The sequence below is a fragment of the Protopterus annectens genome, chromosome 7.part0, assembly GCF_019279795.1.
Source record: "Protopterus annectens isolate FY-2018-M chromosome 7.part0, PAN1.0, whole genome shotgun sequence".
In the NCBI taxonomy this organism is placed as follows: Eukaryota; Metazoa; Chordata; order Ceratodontiformes; family Protopteridae; genus Protopterus; species Protopterus annectens.
In genome coordinates, this window is record NC_056739.1 from 1,362,485,122 (window position 1) to 1,362,503,720 (window position 18,599).

The following is an 18,599-nucleotide window of genomic DNA, read 5'->3' on the forward strand; positions in this document are numbered from 1 at the left end:
TGTTAATGACCCTAGCTCATCTACATGCTTACTGAATGAGAAACTTTTATGAGTGGCTGTCTGGCATGATTGTGGTGCTTAGCACAGCAGGAAACAGCTACTTCATAAAGTATTAGACACAGCATACCTGACTAACTAGCCATTCCCTGCTACACTCATTTGTGCTGTTTTGCAAATTTGTGTCACTGGTTTGCATAGCAGACTGAAGTTTTATTCACAGTCGTATATAATTCAAAGACATATCAATCAGGTGCTCAGGCCACTACTCAAACTCAGGTTGCCTGGGCTGTAGTAAGGGCTTTAGCCCAGTACATCATGGAGCCAGATGTTACTGCAAGGGCTTTTGATATTCCCACTACACCCTATTGTGTACCCAAGTACATTTTAGACTGTACACTCCAACATTGAGTAAACCATGTTGTAATTACTGTTAATTCTTGCAAAGACATAGGCTGATAAAAAAGACACAAGAAGCAAATAAAAAAGCAGTTTTATTTGCTAGATGAAACAAAAAGAAGCCTACGTGGTTTTTCTTTGATATTCTTCAGAAATACTTGTAGAAGTAGGTCACAATACATAAAGGTAACTCCACCAAACAGGCTAATTTCTACATGTCCTTCCAGCAACAGGTTGCAAGCAGGTGTTATGGCTCCAGGCACTGACTGTATCATCTTTTTAGCTCAAAAAAACAAACAAAAAAAAAAAACGTCATCTTAATTGCCTCAGGTCACATTCATAATAGACTCAGACTGGACCATCAAAGTTCAAGACCCACAAATCTTTGGCTCCTGCTGTACCCCACGGTGAGTCTCTGACTTATGAAGCATGTTCCTCTTTTGGCTATTTTAGGCTACAACCTTTTATATAAAACTAACTTCTATCATTTACCTCACTAATAAATCATTGTCTTACCTAGACTGCCATGTGGGTTTTGCAGTACATTACAGTCACAAGGTTCTCTTTACCCTTTTAAAGGCATTACTTTTCCATTATATACAGACAGGATGTCACAGCTACTCTTTTTTTTCTCAGTACAATACCCTCAGCTTTGGACTCGTTTAGATGGGTTGTTAAACCTCAGGAACCCCCATCAACATCCCTATTAGCCAGTCCAGGTCTGCATGCAACAGTGTATTGGAGTGGTTGGAGGTATAGTTTTGTAGCATAATTTTGTACTTTTATCTTGCTGTTTACTCAGCTTTTGTAATGGGGTGTGATCAGTTACTAAGCTAAAGTATTTACCTAACAAATAGTATTTTAGAGAGCAGAAGGCCTGCTTCACAGCTCTTTCAGTGGCTGAGTATTTCTACTTTGCATTGCATAACTTTTGACATATGCCACACACAAGGTGCTCCTCATCTTGAGTATCTTGGGATAATACAGCTTCCAAACCTACTTTTGCTATATATGTGTGAAGAATAAACTATTTAGCAAAATCAGGCATTATTAACACTGATACGACCACAGAGGGTTATGGTAGGGTTTCAGTCCAGTGTCAGCCAGTACTCACTTTGTCAATTCTAAAAAAAGAGTCTTAATTTTCCTTGGCTGTCTGTCATCTCATCAGTTCTGGACCTGAGATTGCTCTAAATTTTAAATTTTATTTGTTTTTATCTAATGTTATTACACAATCTGTCACTTCTATCAGGTATAGGAATTACACTTAGGCTGCCGGATTTACTATGGGAGTTTTCGTTTACTCCTATTTAGAGCACCTTTGGAATTTTTACAAATAGTTTTTGTGACTCTGGTACTTTGTATGGACTCCGTCTAACCTTCACTCCAGTTGTTATCTCCATTATGTTCTATCAGTTCAGTTGTTCAAGCCATTAACGAGAATACTATTTTATTTCTTAGTAGAAATTATTTTATTTCCTACTTTTCTACTTTTGACAAGGACTCTCCTAAATGTACTTGAGGTAAAAATGTTATGGTCTGTCTTGAATAAATATCAACTTGCAAGCTAATCTCAGAACATTCTACTTCTTCACTTGACTTTATTGTGTTAGTGTGATAGATTTGCTCTGCCTTTCTCTTTCCTGGTTGTCTAACCTTGTAGTTCACTGCATTTAGGTTTTCAGTCACCTGAATGGGACCTAGCCACTTAGCCAAAAATCTGTTCTCTCTGAAGATACTAATACTAATGCCTAGTTGCCTGGGTTAAATTGTCCAAGTCGAGTGCTCTTACTACAGACTTGCTAATGCTTCTCTTGGGCTTTTTGTATGACCTCATTTACTTTGGACATAACTAGCTTTAACCTGTCTTGCAAACTTGTATATAATATTCTCTCACACTTTTGAAAGGTGTCTCCTCTTTTAATGAATATCAAGGAAATTTCTGAGATGTGTGTCTTGTAAGAGTTTAAATGGGGTGACCCTAGTTGACGTTTGTGGTACCTCTCCTATAGCAAAGAGTAAATAGGGTAACACCTAGTCCCAGTTTTTGCCACCTCTGTCATTTACTTTCCTTAATATCAATTTGAGTGTTTTATTGAGCCTCCCCACTAAATTATCAGTCTGCAGATGGCATACTGAAGTTTTTAACTTCTTAAATTTAAAGTATTGGCATAACTGATGCATTTGACATAAAAGGTGTACTTTACTCAGTGAGTATCTCTTTAGGGATCCCCACTATAGAAAATAATAGAACCAGTCCTCTGAAAATAGTCTTAGCAATAGCCTCACACAGTGGTACAGCTTCTGGAAATTTTGTTCATTATTAATATGCATAGACCCACAATATCATTAACAGGGCAGCAAAATGGCACTTCTCTAATAAGAAATGGAATCAGCAGGGGCTTGAATACAGGACAGAGTGCAATTTTCTAACATTCCTGACAAGAAACAGACATTTTTCATCTCACTCAATATGCCTTGCCACTAAAGTCTAGCTCTCACACTCTTGGCTTAGTTTTCACCATTCCAGGATGATCTTCTAACGTGATTATGGACTAGCTTCATTACTAGTGTCGTATAAGGTTTGGGCTTTAGCAGTTGGCACAGAATTTCTTTATCTTTGCTTACTGCGTGTAAGAGAGCACCCTTTAACTCTAATAGTAAGGAGTCTTGGGGCGATCTTGTTCCTCGTCTTCCCCTACATTAGTTATATTCTGTCTTGGCTGTAGTTAAAGTATCATGTTTCCATTGTGCCTTTTAATGTGGCTTACATGTAAACTTTTATTTTAGGTTTACTTTTTTCACTAGCCATCTGGTCATCACATACACAACCCAATACAGTCACAATCATGCCCTAAACATGCATGCATGCACATGTAGCCTCGTAGTACTTACCTGCTTCAGTGCTAACAGGCCCTCTGCTGCCATAGACAACAAGGGATATACACAATAAAACTGCCACATTCAGTCCTTTTTTTTTTTTTCAGTCCTTACTACTCTGCTTCAAAATCGCACAATATAGTTTGTTGTTGACTTGGTGTACCATACTATTTTGATCCTGATGTAAGGCACTGGGGAAGAGCACATGACTAATTTTCGTTAGCTGCACACCCTCAGACTGCTGCATCAGCATGTGACATTATCCAGCAGACTGTTATAGCAGAACTTGAAGAAGGCTTCATAATGCTGTAGCGCTTCACCAGTCTTTGAACTGCTGCCCCATAATGCACTAATTGTGCTAGAAACAGTATTACATAGTACATTGTGTTGTTAAGTACCCCGCTTAGTTTCTAAGCACACTTGCTCAATGTACTTGTTACATCATATCTGTGTGGTAATTTGTGTGATTAACATATGCTGCAACATACAGTATAAAGATTTGTTAGGGGGTGCAGTGATGGGACAAAGACCCACAATTTGCAGATTTAAATATTTTCACATTTTTTGTACTCCATTTTAAAGTGACCCTGCATGTAGGTAACTACTGCTTTCTCTTCACTGACTTCCCAACTGCCTTGTACAGTTAACAGTGGTGCATTCATTTTGAAACCACTAATGCTATAATCTGTTAACTATCATGGTCTGTTTTATAGTGTTTTTGTTTTGTATTTATGAACTGGAACAAAATATAAAGCCAGTGCACAAGCCTTCTGATGTGTTTCTGTCGGTGTAACACTCATGCTTTAGACTGTGAACTGACAACAAGCGTTACACTCTCACTCCTGTTTTTTTTTTTCTTAGTTTCTACTTGCATACTGTGTGACTGTAAGAAAGTCTCTCCTAGGTCAACCTTGCAAAATGGTCTGTGTACTTAGTGTGTCTGGTTTATAAATTTCAGGTAGCTTTTTGTCAGTTGAGGGAAGGGGTCGGTTTGGAAGACAGTGATGGAGGTTGTTGTGGATAGCTGGGTAGGAAGAAGGCATATGCTAAGGTCATCTTAATGAAGTACATTAATTGTAATCTGGCCACAAACAAGAATAAAAGGATGCATAGCTTAAATTACAAATGAGTTACTTTGCTTTTAATAAATATTTTAAGGCCAAATATGAATTAAGATGAATAATTATTTTCTGATTTTTAATAGGACAAGGAATGGATAAGCCAACAACTGTATGCAAATCAAATTTTAAGGTAAGTTTGTTTAAAGTTTTATATTCATGTCATATTCAGCTATGTTTTTTCACCAACTTAATTTTGGAAAACAAGCTAACTGCCTGTGACAATAGAATGCACGAGCTTTTGAATCTGACCCGTGAATAAGGGAGGGTCTACAAAGTCAGGGTTATTGTGTCATAAGAGAACTTACCATATGTTACTGTAACTCTGAATCTAGCCAAAGTCACACAGTAGCTAACAAGACTTTACAGAAATCGTCTCCTTCCACTTACCTCCTCCTCTGAACGTGACTGCTTAAAAAAGCTATCGTACCACGAACAGAGATTAAAACATTTTTTGAAGAACTCACAAGAACAGTGTAGTTATTCCTTACAGTGGTAGTCTACAGTTGATTCCATCCGAAGGCAAAAATTGATAAAACAGCATATACCTTCTGCATGCATTCTGATTTGTAATTTATCAATGGAGGAATACCTATCCAGTTGGATCTGTTTTAAAACATCGACTGCACAAATCATTGAACTGCAGAAAATTCAACTCAATAGTTCAAAACTGCAACACATCAATGTAAAAAACAAATCTAAAATAACTTTCATGCAGGGGGATAAGCCACTGTGCACCCCCACTGATGTGTGTGTGTGTGTGGGGTCCACTTCTGCTGGTAATTATATATACCAGTTCTGAGCTCGCACTATATCTGGGAAACGGTGAAATTCCACTAATCACTGTACTGCAGTCTCTGGCAAACAGCTACCAGCATATGCCAATATTTTACAGTTTCAGACGTTTGAGTTTGATGTTCTGCAGTTCGACAATATGCCCATTTGAAATTGAGTAGGGACACTCATCCATTTAGAGAGATGTATTCATACAAGGCCTGCTACCACTGACAACCAAGAGTCTTTCATATGAGTAATATTTATAAAATAAATAACCTTTTCAGTAGATAACTGCGGAATCTCAGTTGAGACCATTTTTCAGAGAAAATGAAAATACTGCTTGAGGAAAAGTGACTGAGTGTGTGTTGATAAGTAAGTGCATAACAGAGATAACCTGCATGTGTTCGCTGGAGTGTTCTTTGCTGTCGGTTGTTAGGCAGAGACCAGATTAACCTATTATTTCAGTCACAGGTTGCAGTTGGAGTGTTGTTCTTTGCTGTCGGTTGTTAGGCAGAGACCAGATTAACCTATTATTTCAGTCACAGGTTGCACATGATCTTATGTTTGGTTATTGTTGCTGCACTGCTGCTTGAAGTGAATGTTGTTACAAAAATGAGGGTTTTGCTGTCTGCTAATGCACCTGAAACTATAGAGTAAAACCATCTGATTTATATTTGCCACTTGTTACAGATTCCTTTACTGCTCACTCATATTGCTGTTACTGTTACATTTTTTTGTACTCGTCAGTAATACTGCCCACATTACTTATTGTGCCTAGAGTAGAGTCCACAGTAGTCATCACATACTCATGTATATGTTGGCCATGTCTTGTATTGTCTGCTACAATCACTATACCCTTCTGTCTTATGCTAACAGTAAGTCATTAAGCTATCCTATTTCTCATCCTCTTCGGTTACACTAGTCATTGGTAGATTTTCAGTCCGCTCCTGTAGCCAGCCTAACATAGATATATACATACATTTATACATACATTTATATATATATATATATATATATATATATATATATATATATATATATATATATATATATATATATATATATATATATACATACATTTATATATATATATATATATATATATATATATATATATATATATATGCATACATTTATATATATATACACACATACATTTTTATATATATATATATATATATATATATATATATATACATTTTACACACATATATATATATATATATATATATATATATATATATATATATATATATTTACATATATGAAGCACTTTAGTCTCTCAGAATTTAATTCCAAAAGATAAATATATATTATTCCAAAAAATAAATACATATTTTGTTTAAGCTTCATTTTTTTAATTCAAACTGTCTTTGCATTCTGGTATAAAGACTATATGGAATAATGTGAAGCACTATGCTTTTATCTCAGGATATTTATATATAAAAATGTCCAAATGTTTTTAATGTACTATTTGTATAGTCAGAATTTGTTGCCTTAATTGCGTTTTTAATATTTCTTTAACAGCTACTTCATGTTATTATTTAATAATATATTGTGCAATAATATTTTTTTCTTTATTTAATCAAATGGTTTTGTGAATTTTTTTCCAACTTGCTGCGTAATCAGAATTTAAACATAAAGCTACTGTTTTAATAACTGAAGCCACAGTATATGTTTCTAGTCTAGATTTGTTGGGATACCATCAGAAGTTCAGACAAATGTCATTAAATTGTTTAATGTGCTCTTTCGAAAGAACTAAAGACGTTTCCTGGGACTCAGAAAAAAGCAGCTGTGGTTGCATAAATTGCCTACTACAGGTAACTCAATTTATGTGATAATGGAAAATGAGAAACCGGAATAGCCTTAGCCACAATGAGGAAGACTTCATTATTGGTTACTTTCTTAGCCGTTATGCTAACAGCACTTTGCATCTGTAGTGTCTTGTGGTGTTCCTTACATTGCATTAGCACAGACACCATACCTCTCAAAAGTTCAGATATTTGTGGAACATTCCTGGTTTTGCCACATATATTTCCTGTGCCCCTCATAAAATTTTTGACATTTTGATAAATCACTGTGGATTACAGTTAGTCAATAATGCCAGATGTTAGAGTGCCATATTTCCTGTTTAGAAAAATGTATCCTAATGCAAAACTACTTGCTCTAGTAATTTTTAAAGTGAATTATCATAATATTTAAAATTGTCCTTGATTTTTGGATATTTATCCCTATTATTTTTGGCTTTGTTCAGAATTCTTGAGAGGTAACATTGAGACGCATGACAGGACACAGCCAACCACACACTGATGCACAACACCCTCTCAATCCCCTACCTAACACTTCTTACTGTGACCACGCTAGTGCCTATACACACACACACACACACACACACACACACACACACACACACACACACACACACACACACACACACACACACACAAAATTCCTTTCATAACCGTACGCCTCCACAGAACTTCGCTGATCTTACATGTAGTGCTGTGTTTTTTTTTGTTGCCTTCAATGCGAGACTACTGTTTTTTGGCCAACATAAATTTTTCGTCCAACTGTGGTAATTTACACTGTCCAGTGATTCTCTAAATTACTCAGGGGAGTAAACTGGTAGCAGCAGGCATTTCTAGGGGAGAGCACATGGCTAATTAGAATTCGCTACTCCCCTGGATTGCCTTATTACCATGCACCATGGCTGATCTGACCACCCTCCTCACTGATGTTTCCACTTGTGGACAATCAGGGCAGTAGGGCAGTTTTTGAATTGGAAAGGGTTACTGAGAGGGGTTAGTGGGTAATGATAATATTTACTGCTTTTGCTAGCCTTTTCTGAATCCTTAGTTTGTCTGTATAATGTGTGATATTTTGGGTAATGAGTCTGTCTCTGTATAAAAGAACAAGTTAGCACATTATGTATTACTGTCTTAATATTGTCTAAAATCTTTTTATAATGTAATGTTGCTATTTCCTAACAATTGCATGCATAATAACCCCTAAATATTTGCTCTCTTTATTATTCTTTTTTTAATTAAAACCATAAGATTGTGCCTTGTTAATATTAGGGTGAACATATGATAAATATGTTTTTAAGCAGAAAATGGTAAAGATAAATACCCCTAAAACAATTATTTTAAGACCAAATAGCATAAAATATCCTAAACTCATTCACTTTTAAGCCATTTGCGAAAGATGTAGATGCCATTTGTTTTACATTAATTGCTACTAGTAGATGCATGTGTTGCCTCATCTCAGTTGATGTCCATATATTTAGGATAGACGTGTTTTGGCAAATATTCAGCAAAGACAGAACTTCATATCTGACCAGTTGTTTGGCATGTAGTATAAATGTGAATTATACCACCCATCAGAGTATTTTAGTCCCAGTATTGGTGCCTTCACAAGATGCATACAACTCTGCAACTGATGATTATAGTTTTAGTTGTCAAATCATTGCATTTCAGATGTAGTTCATAAAATATCGACAGAGATCACCATTTCGACAGGAAACAGCAAACTCTTGAAAAATACAAAAACAGCTACCGAGTAGGCTCCGATACACCAATATGGGCTTTAATGTAGTGAAGCGCTTTTCGTCTACCCAAATAGGTAGACTTCATCAGACAAACAAGTAAAAACAGTGTAACAACCTTTTTAAAGCCAAAAAGGTGCCAGTTCCCACCAATCGGCTCTTATGCTTAGTAAACAGCATTCATTAGGAAATTTAAAGGTACATCACAAGTACACTGTAAAAGGGGTTAAGAAGTTATAAAAATGTAAAAATACATAAAAATACATAAGGAATATATATTCCACCACCCACATGGAAAACAGTCCAAAACCTCATAAATTTCATTGCATTAAAATAAATAATATATAAAATATGATATATAATGTAATATATTGTAGTAACACCAAGTCTTACCTACTTTGTGTAAAAAACAGTATATATACTACTAAAAAGTCTTAGATCACTAATCACATGTACAATAATAAAAGATAAAAGATTGTTAAGAAAGAAAAGAAAAATCTACCGAAGCAGACTTTTCAACTTCAAAACGCAAGACAGAGAAGTAATCTCATTAATACCTGGCAAAGTATATGAATTTAACCTAAGCTGCCATAGCAATTCACACTTTTCTAACAACTGACAAGGTCCACCTTTCCCATCTGTAACTACCTGATCAATAATTTTGAACAAGAAATGGTGGGTCGGGTACTCATTACTGTAGTGCCTTGCCAATGCATATGTGTTGCTGTTCTTAATTTGGTAAATGTGTTCGTAAATCCTTTCTCTAAGCTTCCTGTCAGATTTTCCAACATAAAAAGCTGGGCATGACTGAAATGAAGCTAAATAAATCACTGATTTAGAGTTACAGTTGTATCTACCTCTAGCCTTATAAGCATAGTGGTTAACAACAAAACTAACACCTGTAGCAATATACCTACAGTAATTACAAAATTCATATTTGTAAGTACCCTCAATCCTGTGGGACTTCCTAATGTTGGTCTCCACTATGTTCCATTCACACCACAGCATGACTTCCGCCTTACTAGCTTTTACCAATACTATTAATAACAACCGAAACAATAATCAAATATCCTCAGCCCTCTTCTTGGATCTTTCCAAGACACTTCACATGGTGGATCATCAGCTGTTGATACACACCCTGCAGACGTATTGACTAGATTCCAAAGCCCTTCAATGGTTTAAATCTTACCTCAGTGGGAGGCAGCAGGGTGTTCTCTGGCAGAACAAGCTCTCCAACCTATTACCTAACACCCTTGGAGTCCCACAAGGCTCTATACTAGGACCCCTTCTCTTTTCCATCTTTATTAGCAACCTATATACTGTCATCCCTAATGTTAGCTGTATCCAATACGCTGATGACTCCACCCTGATTTGCTCAGGTACATCTCCTGCAGACTTGAGGTTTGCTACCCAGGCCACCTTTAATATAATAGGAAACTGGCTGTCTGAATGTTGATTGTTACTAAATCCCCAAAAAACTGCTCTTCTCACCCACACAAAGGTCTACTGCTACCTTCACCATAAATGCAAAAGATGGGACAGTTATCTCCCCTGACCCTTCTACAAAACTACTAGGTGTCCTTATTGATAGTAACCTAAAATGTGACCTACTTAACAGACTATCAACATGTTACAATCACATTGCCAGGTTTGCCACTGGCCTGCCCTTTAGAACACACCACTGCATCAACCTTAAACAACTTGAGTGGCTAGAACTTTCCAGTCTTATCCAATTTAACCTTCTGGTTCTGGCAAGAAAATCCTCCTAAATCCAGATAATACAACAGCCCTTAAAATATTATCTCCCCCTATAATAATCTGAGACTGCTTCGGTCCTCACACAAATTACAAATTCAAACTATTAAACTGGGGACTCCCTCTTTGCAAACTCTGTTGGCAGAGTCTGGAACCTACTTCCAGCTGATATTACATTGCTCTCCTCCCTAACCCAATTTAAAACCAGACTCGAACAACATCTGGCTCTAAACTGGCTATGCCACTGTAACAAGCCTGGCTAACACTTACCTTAAATTATTAGTCAATTTACTGTCAATTTTCCCTAGACTATAACCAGGGAGTAACCCTAACCTGTGAATTTGTTTTTCTTTCTTTGTACATATCAAATCTGTAATGTGTTTTCATTATTATTAAATGTTACTGATTGTCTTGGAGCTTTTCTCCCTGGGACTCCTCTGAAAATGGAGTTCCTACCCTTCCTAATGATTATAGTAGGGTGGTTACCCACCTTTTCCACCAAGTCTCTTTCGTGTAACAGTAAATTCCATTTCCTTCTCAAAATGTTACCAATCTCACCTGCTTCTGTACAAAAAGGTGCAATAAAACTCTTTTTTGAAAAATGGTTTGTCAGACTCATCTACATTGTCCAAAGGTAAATGGTGGATAGTGGACAGTACATTACTATTTACATCACCTCCATTGATACTTTGAGGTCTTCTAGATAAAATTGGGCTGTAAGTCCCACAAAGTCTTTTGTGCCATACTTCACCTATCAATTCAAACACCAAACTTTCAGGATAACCCCTACTCAAAAACATGTTACTTAACAAACTACATTCGTCTTCGAAAGTATGAATCTCGGTTGTCATCTGGGCTGCCCTTACTAATTGACCTTTTAAGACGGACCTTTTCTGATGGAAAGGTTGACAACTGGTAAAATGTACAAGGGTGTTTGAGTTCGTAGGTTTCCTGTAAATCTTAGCCAAATACCTCTTTGCATCTGTGTCTTTTTTTAGATCTACATCAAGAAAATTAATAGTGTCTTCATGAAAGGTGTAAGTAAATCTCAGCAAAGGAGTACTGTTGTTCAAATACTCTACAAACACCTTTGCTTCATTTTCATTACCTTCAAGCATAATAAAGATATCATCCAAATACCTGTTGTATAACTTCACCTTCTTGTACACATCTTTTTTGAAAATATTCTCACATTCCCAATGTAACAACACTAAGCATAGCTCGCCCCACATGGGGAGCCCATTGCTACACCAACCACCTGTTTGTAAATTTCACTGTTGAACTTGACAAAATTATTATTCAAAATGACATCCAGCATCAACCACCCTACTGTAATCTTTAGGAAGGGTAGGCACTTGAAAAACATAGTGGAGACCAACATTAGGAAGTCCCACAGGATTGAGGGTACTTACAAATGTGAATCTTGTAATTACTGTAGGTATATTGCTACAGGTGTTAGTTTTGTTGTTAACCACTATGCTTATAAGGCTAGAGGTAGATACAACTGTAACTCTAAATCAGTGGTTTATTTAGCTTCATTTCAGTCATGCCCAGCTTTTTATGTTGGTAAAACTGACAGGAAGCTTAGAGAAAGGATTTACGAACACATTTACCAAATTAAGAACAGCAACACTAATGCATTGGCAAGGCGCTGTAATGAGTATTATTGTTCAAAATTATTGATCAGGTAGTTACAGATGGGAAAGGTGGACCTTGTCAGTTGTTGTTAGAAAAATGTGAATTGTTATGGCAGCTTAGGTTAAATTCCTATACTTTGCCAGATATTAATGAGATTACTTCTCTGTCTTGCGTTTTGAAGTTGAAAAGTCTGCTTCGGCAGATTTTTCTTTTCCCTTTCTTTCTTAACAATCTTTTATCTTTTATTATTGTACATGTGATTAGTGATCTAAGATTTTTTAGTAGTATATATACTGTTTTTTACACAAAGTAGGTAAGACTCGGTGTTATTACAATATATTACATCATATATTATATTTTATATATTATTTATTTTAATGCAATGAAATTTATGAGGTTTGGGACTGTTTTCCATGTGGGTGGTGGAATATGTATGTATTTTTATGTATTCCTTGTGTATTTTTATGTATTTTTACATTTTTATAACTTCTTAACCCCTTTTATAGTGTACTTGTGATGTACCTTTAAATTTCCTAATGAATGCTCTTTATTAAGCATAAGAACCGATTGGTGGGAACTGGGGCCTTTTTGGCTTTAAAAAGGTTGTTACACTGTTTTTACTTGTTTGTCTGATGAAGTCTACCTATTTGGGTAGATGAAAAGTGCTTCACTACATTAAAGTCCGTTTTGGTGTATCGGAGACTACTCAGTAGCTGTTTTTGTATTTTTCAAGAGATCAGCATTTCATTAGGGCCTTGCAAAAGAATTTATACATTGTGCTGATGGTTTGAGTCCGATTCTTGACATTGTTGCTGCAAATCTTACCAGACAAAAAAGTTCAAGCAGCCAGAGATACATTCTTTTCTCTGAGAGGGAGGGATTAGGGCAAGGCATCACCTTAATCTACACAAGTAAATGTTGGGAAGACAGTAAGTCATCCTTCCTGAAGAACACATCTAGTGTCAGGTTCCTTCGAGAAATGAGTAGACTTGCCCTTTCTTGCTGGTGCTTCAACATGTCTCGATTGGAGAGTGTTAAGGCTATGGCTGATCTGGTTGACTAGAGAATGGTTTCCCTGAAGGCAGGACCACTGTCTGTGGCCACATCTGCTGTTCCCATTGGAAGGGCTGACATCTAAGCCTTTTTTGCTTATGGCGGTTGAAGAGTACTTTGCTTTGCTTGTTCTTTCTGGGGAACAAAAAACATGATGGCACTCAGAGAAAAAATGTATTTAAAGTGATATCAAAGATGTTAAACACCACAAGTTTAAACCTGCAATGCTGCTTAGTTATGGTAGTTTGCAACAAAGGATAAATGGTACCTGCTATAAAGTTACCAATCTGAAAATCTGACTGCCTTTTTGCTGTAAGAAATATTTCAGATCTATTTGTATCAGAGATCAACATTCTAATTATGTGCCTCTCCACTGGAGTAAACATATAATAATTATTCAGTGGTATTTATGATGTTTACAGTCAGCAGTGACATAGATACGTTATCATGTAGTACTTTTATTTTTGTGTGTGAAATCACTAGCTTTTGTTGAATCCAGTGGTGCACATCTCTTTTGTTGTTTACTCTTTCCTCTCTTTTAGTACATGTACTGGGATATGAAACAGCAGCTAGCTCACCATACAGTCAATGGGTGCAATGTCAGGCCTGGAGATCTGCTGGCATCTGGAACAATTAGTGGACCAGTAAGTATATTACAGCATTGTTACTCAGCTTGCATTCAGTACCCAGTAGTTAAGTGTACTTTATCTGCGCTTTGAAAAAGAGATGTACATCTTATGATTAGAATAGTCCCGTGAATATGTGTTTTCCTTTTACTTATTTATTTATTTTGGTCTTGGTTTATTTCTGATGTACCCTGGTATATTGTAAGTTCAGATTGTAAAGCCTTGCTTCATCTTCCTTTCTGCTGTGAACTTCTGTCCTCTGTTCTACTGCAGTACATACAGAGAAATTCCAGATTACTGCAAACTATTTTTTTTTCTGAAAAATTTCCCCCTTGCCTCTTTTTTTTTTTCCTATCACTTGGCTTATATCAACTACCTTGTACTTAAAGGTATGCTGGGGACCTTTATCATTAACATGTCTTGCTAATGCATTACTCTGTGTACCAAGCCTAATGTTATACTGGTGTTCTCTTGTACGGTGTCTCAGCATTCTGTTGGTGTTACCTAAATAAAAAGCTTGGCATACTGCTAAGTACACCACATTACTAGACTCACAATCTGTCTTAACCCTAAACATAAAAATATGTCCAGTGCCAGGATGTCTAAATTCAGAAATTAAATCAATAAACAGGCAATATTGACAGGAGGAACAAGGTCTAGTACCCATCGACATAGGGGACCAGCAAGCACCATCCTGACTTCGAGGATAGCATAACATCCTACACAGATTCTGCTTGTTCTTAAAGCAAAATCTGAGACGGTCGCCCACTATATCTTTAATCATAGGTTCCAAAGTTAAAAGTGACCAATGTATTTTAATGATACCTATAATCACATCACGGTCGCTACTAAAATGTAATGCAAAACTTATTTGGTTGCAAGCATCTCATCTAGTAGTTATGACATCCCCTATGGTACCTTCAGAGAAATAAGGTTTCCCTGTATCATTTCTTGCATTCATCACTTCATTCATACATGAAAATATCTCACTATCACAATAGTCTCTGTCACGGAATTTGTCCCCTAACTTAACAAGTTCCTCCTTAAAGTCGTCATCATCTACATAAAGTGTAGAGGTGCATAGGCCTTGCTATGTCTATGCAAGTATGTGTTCCGATGACGCGGTTTCCTATAAACACCAATTGTAATACTACCATCACCTTTCCTAATAACATCAAAATCTAAAAAATGTATCCTTTCCTACTAGTAAATTTCAAAAATGGAAGTAAAGAGTTAATATATGCATAAAAATCATTTAATTAATTTTCATGCCCTTTCCAAATCAAAAAGAGGTCGTCCATGAATCAATGGTAAAACATTTTATGTCTCCCAAACCATCCACTCTTGATAATGGTTTGGTCTTCCCACCATGCCATTACCATATTGGCATAGCTGTTAGAAGTAGACATGCCCGTGGCTATGCCATCATTCTGCAAGTAATATTGTTGATAAAAAAGGAACACATTGTTCTCCAATACGATCTCCATAAAAAAGCAAAGTGAATCAATAAACTTATGATCATAATCACTATGTTCCAAAAAGTAAATTCTCATCGCTTCAAGGCCATAGGTGTTGGGAATAGTAGTAAAAAGGGACTGGACATTCATGATCACAAATATATAACATGAACCAAATATGTGATGCTGACTAAAGCAAAATAACTTTTGTAAAAATTGTTTGGAATCTCTAAGCACATATCCATTTTTGCCAATAATTGGTCTCAAATGCTTCTCAACAAAGGCTGAAAATTCTCAGTACACAAATTCCTCCCGGCTACTATTGCTTATTTTATTTTATTTTATTTATTTTATATTATTTTCAGTGGAGTCCCAGGGAGAAAAGCTCCAAGACAATCAGTAACATTTAATAATAATGAAAACACATTACAGATTTGATATGTACAAAGAAAGAAAAACAAATTCACAGGTTAGGGTTACCCCCTGGTTATAGTCTGGGGAAAATTGACAGTAAATTGACTAATAATTTAAGGTAAGAGTTAGCCAGGCTTGTTACAGTGGCATAGCCAGTTTAGAGCCAGATGTTGTTAGAGTCTGGTTTTAAATTGGGTTAGGGAGGAGAGCAATGTAATATCAGCTGGGAGTAGGTTCCAGACTCTGCCAACAGAGTTTGCAAAGAAGGAGTCCCCAGCTACATTGTTAGTTTGAATTTGTAGTTTGTTTGAGGATCGAAGCAGTCTCTGATTGTTATAGGGGGAGATAATATTTTAAGGGCTGGAGAATTATCTGGATTTAAGAGGATTTTCTTGGCCACAACCAGATGGTTAAATTGGATAAGAATGGAAAGTTCTAGCCACTCAAGTTGTTTAAGGTTGATGCAGTGGTGTGTTCTAAAGGGCAGGCCAGTGACAAACCTGGCAATGTAATTGTAACATGTTGATAGTCTGTTAAGTACAGACTTGTTTAGATTAGAGAGAAGGGGGGAAGCATATAGAAGTGTTCAGAGTAGGTGAGAGCAGGCTATAGCAGTCTTAGCTGGAGGGGTTAAAAAAGTGTTTATTCTGTATAGTGACCCAAGTTTTTTATTTGTGGTCCTGATCAATTGGTTTACGTGTAGGTCAAATTTTAGGTTACTATCAATAAGGACACCTAGTAGTTTTGTAGTAGAATGGTCAGGGGAGATAATTGTCCCATCTTTTGCATTCATGGTGAAGGTAAAAGCAGTAGACCTTTGTGTGGGTGAGAATAGCAGCATTTTAGTTTTTTTGGGATTTAGTAACAATAAACATTCAGAGAGCCAGTTTTCTATTGTATTAAAGGTGGCCTGGGTAGCAAACCTCAAGTCTGCAGGAGATGTACCTGAGCAAATCAGGGTGGAGTTATCAGCGTATTGGATACAGCTAACATTAGGGATGACAGTATATAGGTCTTTAATAAAGATGGAAAAGAGAAGGGGTCCTAGTATAGAGCCTTGTGGGACTCCAAGGGTGTTAGGTAATAGGTTGGAGAGCTTGTTCTGCCAGAGAAGAGCCTGCTGCCTCCCACTGAGGTAAGATTTAAACCATTGAAGGGCTTTGGAATCTAGGCAATAAGTCTGCAGGGTGTGTATCAACAGTTGATGATCCACCATGCCAGATGTCTTGGAAAGATCCAAGAAGAGGGCTGAGGATATTTGATTATTGTTTCTGTTGTTATTAGTAGTATTGGTAAAAGCTAGTAGGGCAGAGGTTGTGCTGTGGATGGAAGCCATGTTGGGTATCGGCTAAGAGGTGATTGTGGATTAGGTGGTGCATGAGCTGTTTGTGTACATTTATCCATGATCTTTGCAAGTGAAGAAAGTAACGCTATTGGTCTATAATTGGAGAATTCAGTGGCGGGACCTCCTTTATGTAGTGGGATTACATAGGATGTTTTCCAAATGGTGGGAATTTTAGCCTCAGCTGTGGTACGATTAAGTAGTAAAGAAACTGTGTAGACAATAGCATCAGCTGATTTTTGAAGGTATTTGGCAGGGTGGTGGTCAGCAGAGAGTGTGGTGAATTTTAATTTTTTGATTAAGGTGCGAATAAATGATGTGAACACTGGTTGGAAGCTGAAAGAGAGTAAGTTTATATGGGTGGCACTGTCGGGGCCGGGAGAGCTAGGAGGTAATTGGCTAGGTAGAGCATGAATTGTCTCAGTAAAGAAATGATTAAAACTGTCTGAGACATCCTCAGGGGATTTGTCAGTGGTAGCGAAGGGGATGAGGGTAGATGTTTTACTGGGATGAAGCAGATTATTCAGACCAGCCCAGAATTTCTGAGGGTTGTTCCGGTTGGCTGTCTGTAGATTACAGTATTATTGTTTTTTGTCATGTAAGATGGATTTTTTAGTTTAATTCCTAGCTTGTCGGTATTTAACATGATCATGGGGGGTCTTTAGTGGAGCGCCATCTAGCCCAAAGTTTGCTTCTGTTGTTAATTTTTAGTCTAGATTTTAGAAAGCCATGGTGCAGTTTTAGCTTTAATTCACTTTAAGTGGGCAGGTGCGTGACAGTCAAGGATTTCAAGAAATTTATTGTTAAAATATGCAACTGCCTCCTCCAAAGGGAGGTGTATTAGCATAGACCAGTTACAGGAGTTAAGTTCCTGCTGGAATTTGGCAGGGTCAAAGTCGTTTTTGTTTCTGACTTTTCTGAGTAAGGGTATTTGCGGATTAATGGCTTTTTGCTTAACTATATAAGTGAGAAGGTAGTCACTTAGATCAACGTAGAGGGTACCAGCAGTATACACTTGGGAGTTGCTATTAACGAGTACCCAGTCGAGTATGCTTTCTTTTTTTTTGAGTTTATCTAGCCTGGTATGGGTAGTTATGATTTGTGAGAATGCATGCAGGATAATGTGGGTAGTAGGGGACTCTAAGGAACAGGTGCCCCAGTCTATGTTGAAGTCTACAAACAGTAGGGTTTCTTGGGGGTAGTAACATGAAAGCCAGTGTAGGGTGTCTTCAAATGTGGCTATGTTATTACCCAGGGGGATATACATACAGATGATGTTTATGCATTTACTTTTGTTAAGTTGCAGTCTGGTAGCAAGAATTTCTGAGTTATTAATCCGAGGTGGTTGATGTGACATCTATGATTACATTCAACTCAGATTTGTAGAGTATTGCTACACCCCCCCCCTTCCTGGAAGCATGATCCAGCCTGTGTATGTTATACCCAGGTGGTAATACTTCATTGTCAGTAGTGTTAGGTTTTAACCAGGTCTCAGATAAACAGAGAATCTCAGGGGAGTAGACAGCCAGGAGTGCATGCAGTTCATGTATTTTGTTATTAATACTCCTGATATAGAGATGACAGGCCAGGAGAGAGTTA

The 18,599-nt window shown here is 36.9% G+C and overlaps 1 protein-coding gene across 1 annotated transcript in view; it reads left to right on the top strand.

The window, feature by feature from the left end:
- The window catches only part of FAH (fumarylacetoacetate hydrolase), a 373,600-nt gene that overhangs the window by 273,632 nt on the left and 81,369 nt on the right, over window positions 1-18,599 (top strand). Inside the window, exons 11-12 of the mRNA XM_044077971.1 lie at window positions 4,481-4,527; window positions 13,704-13,805. Coding sequence (XP_043933906.1) covers window positions 4,481-4,527; window positions 13,704-13,805 — 149 coding nt within the window. The remainder of the gene's footprint in view (window positions 1-4,480; window positions 4,528-13,703; window positions 13,806-18,599) is intronic.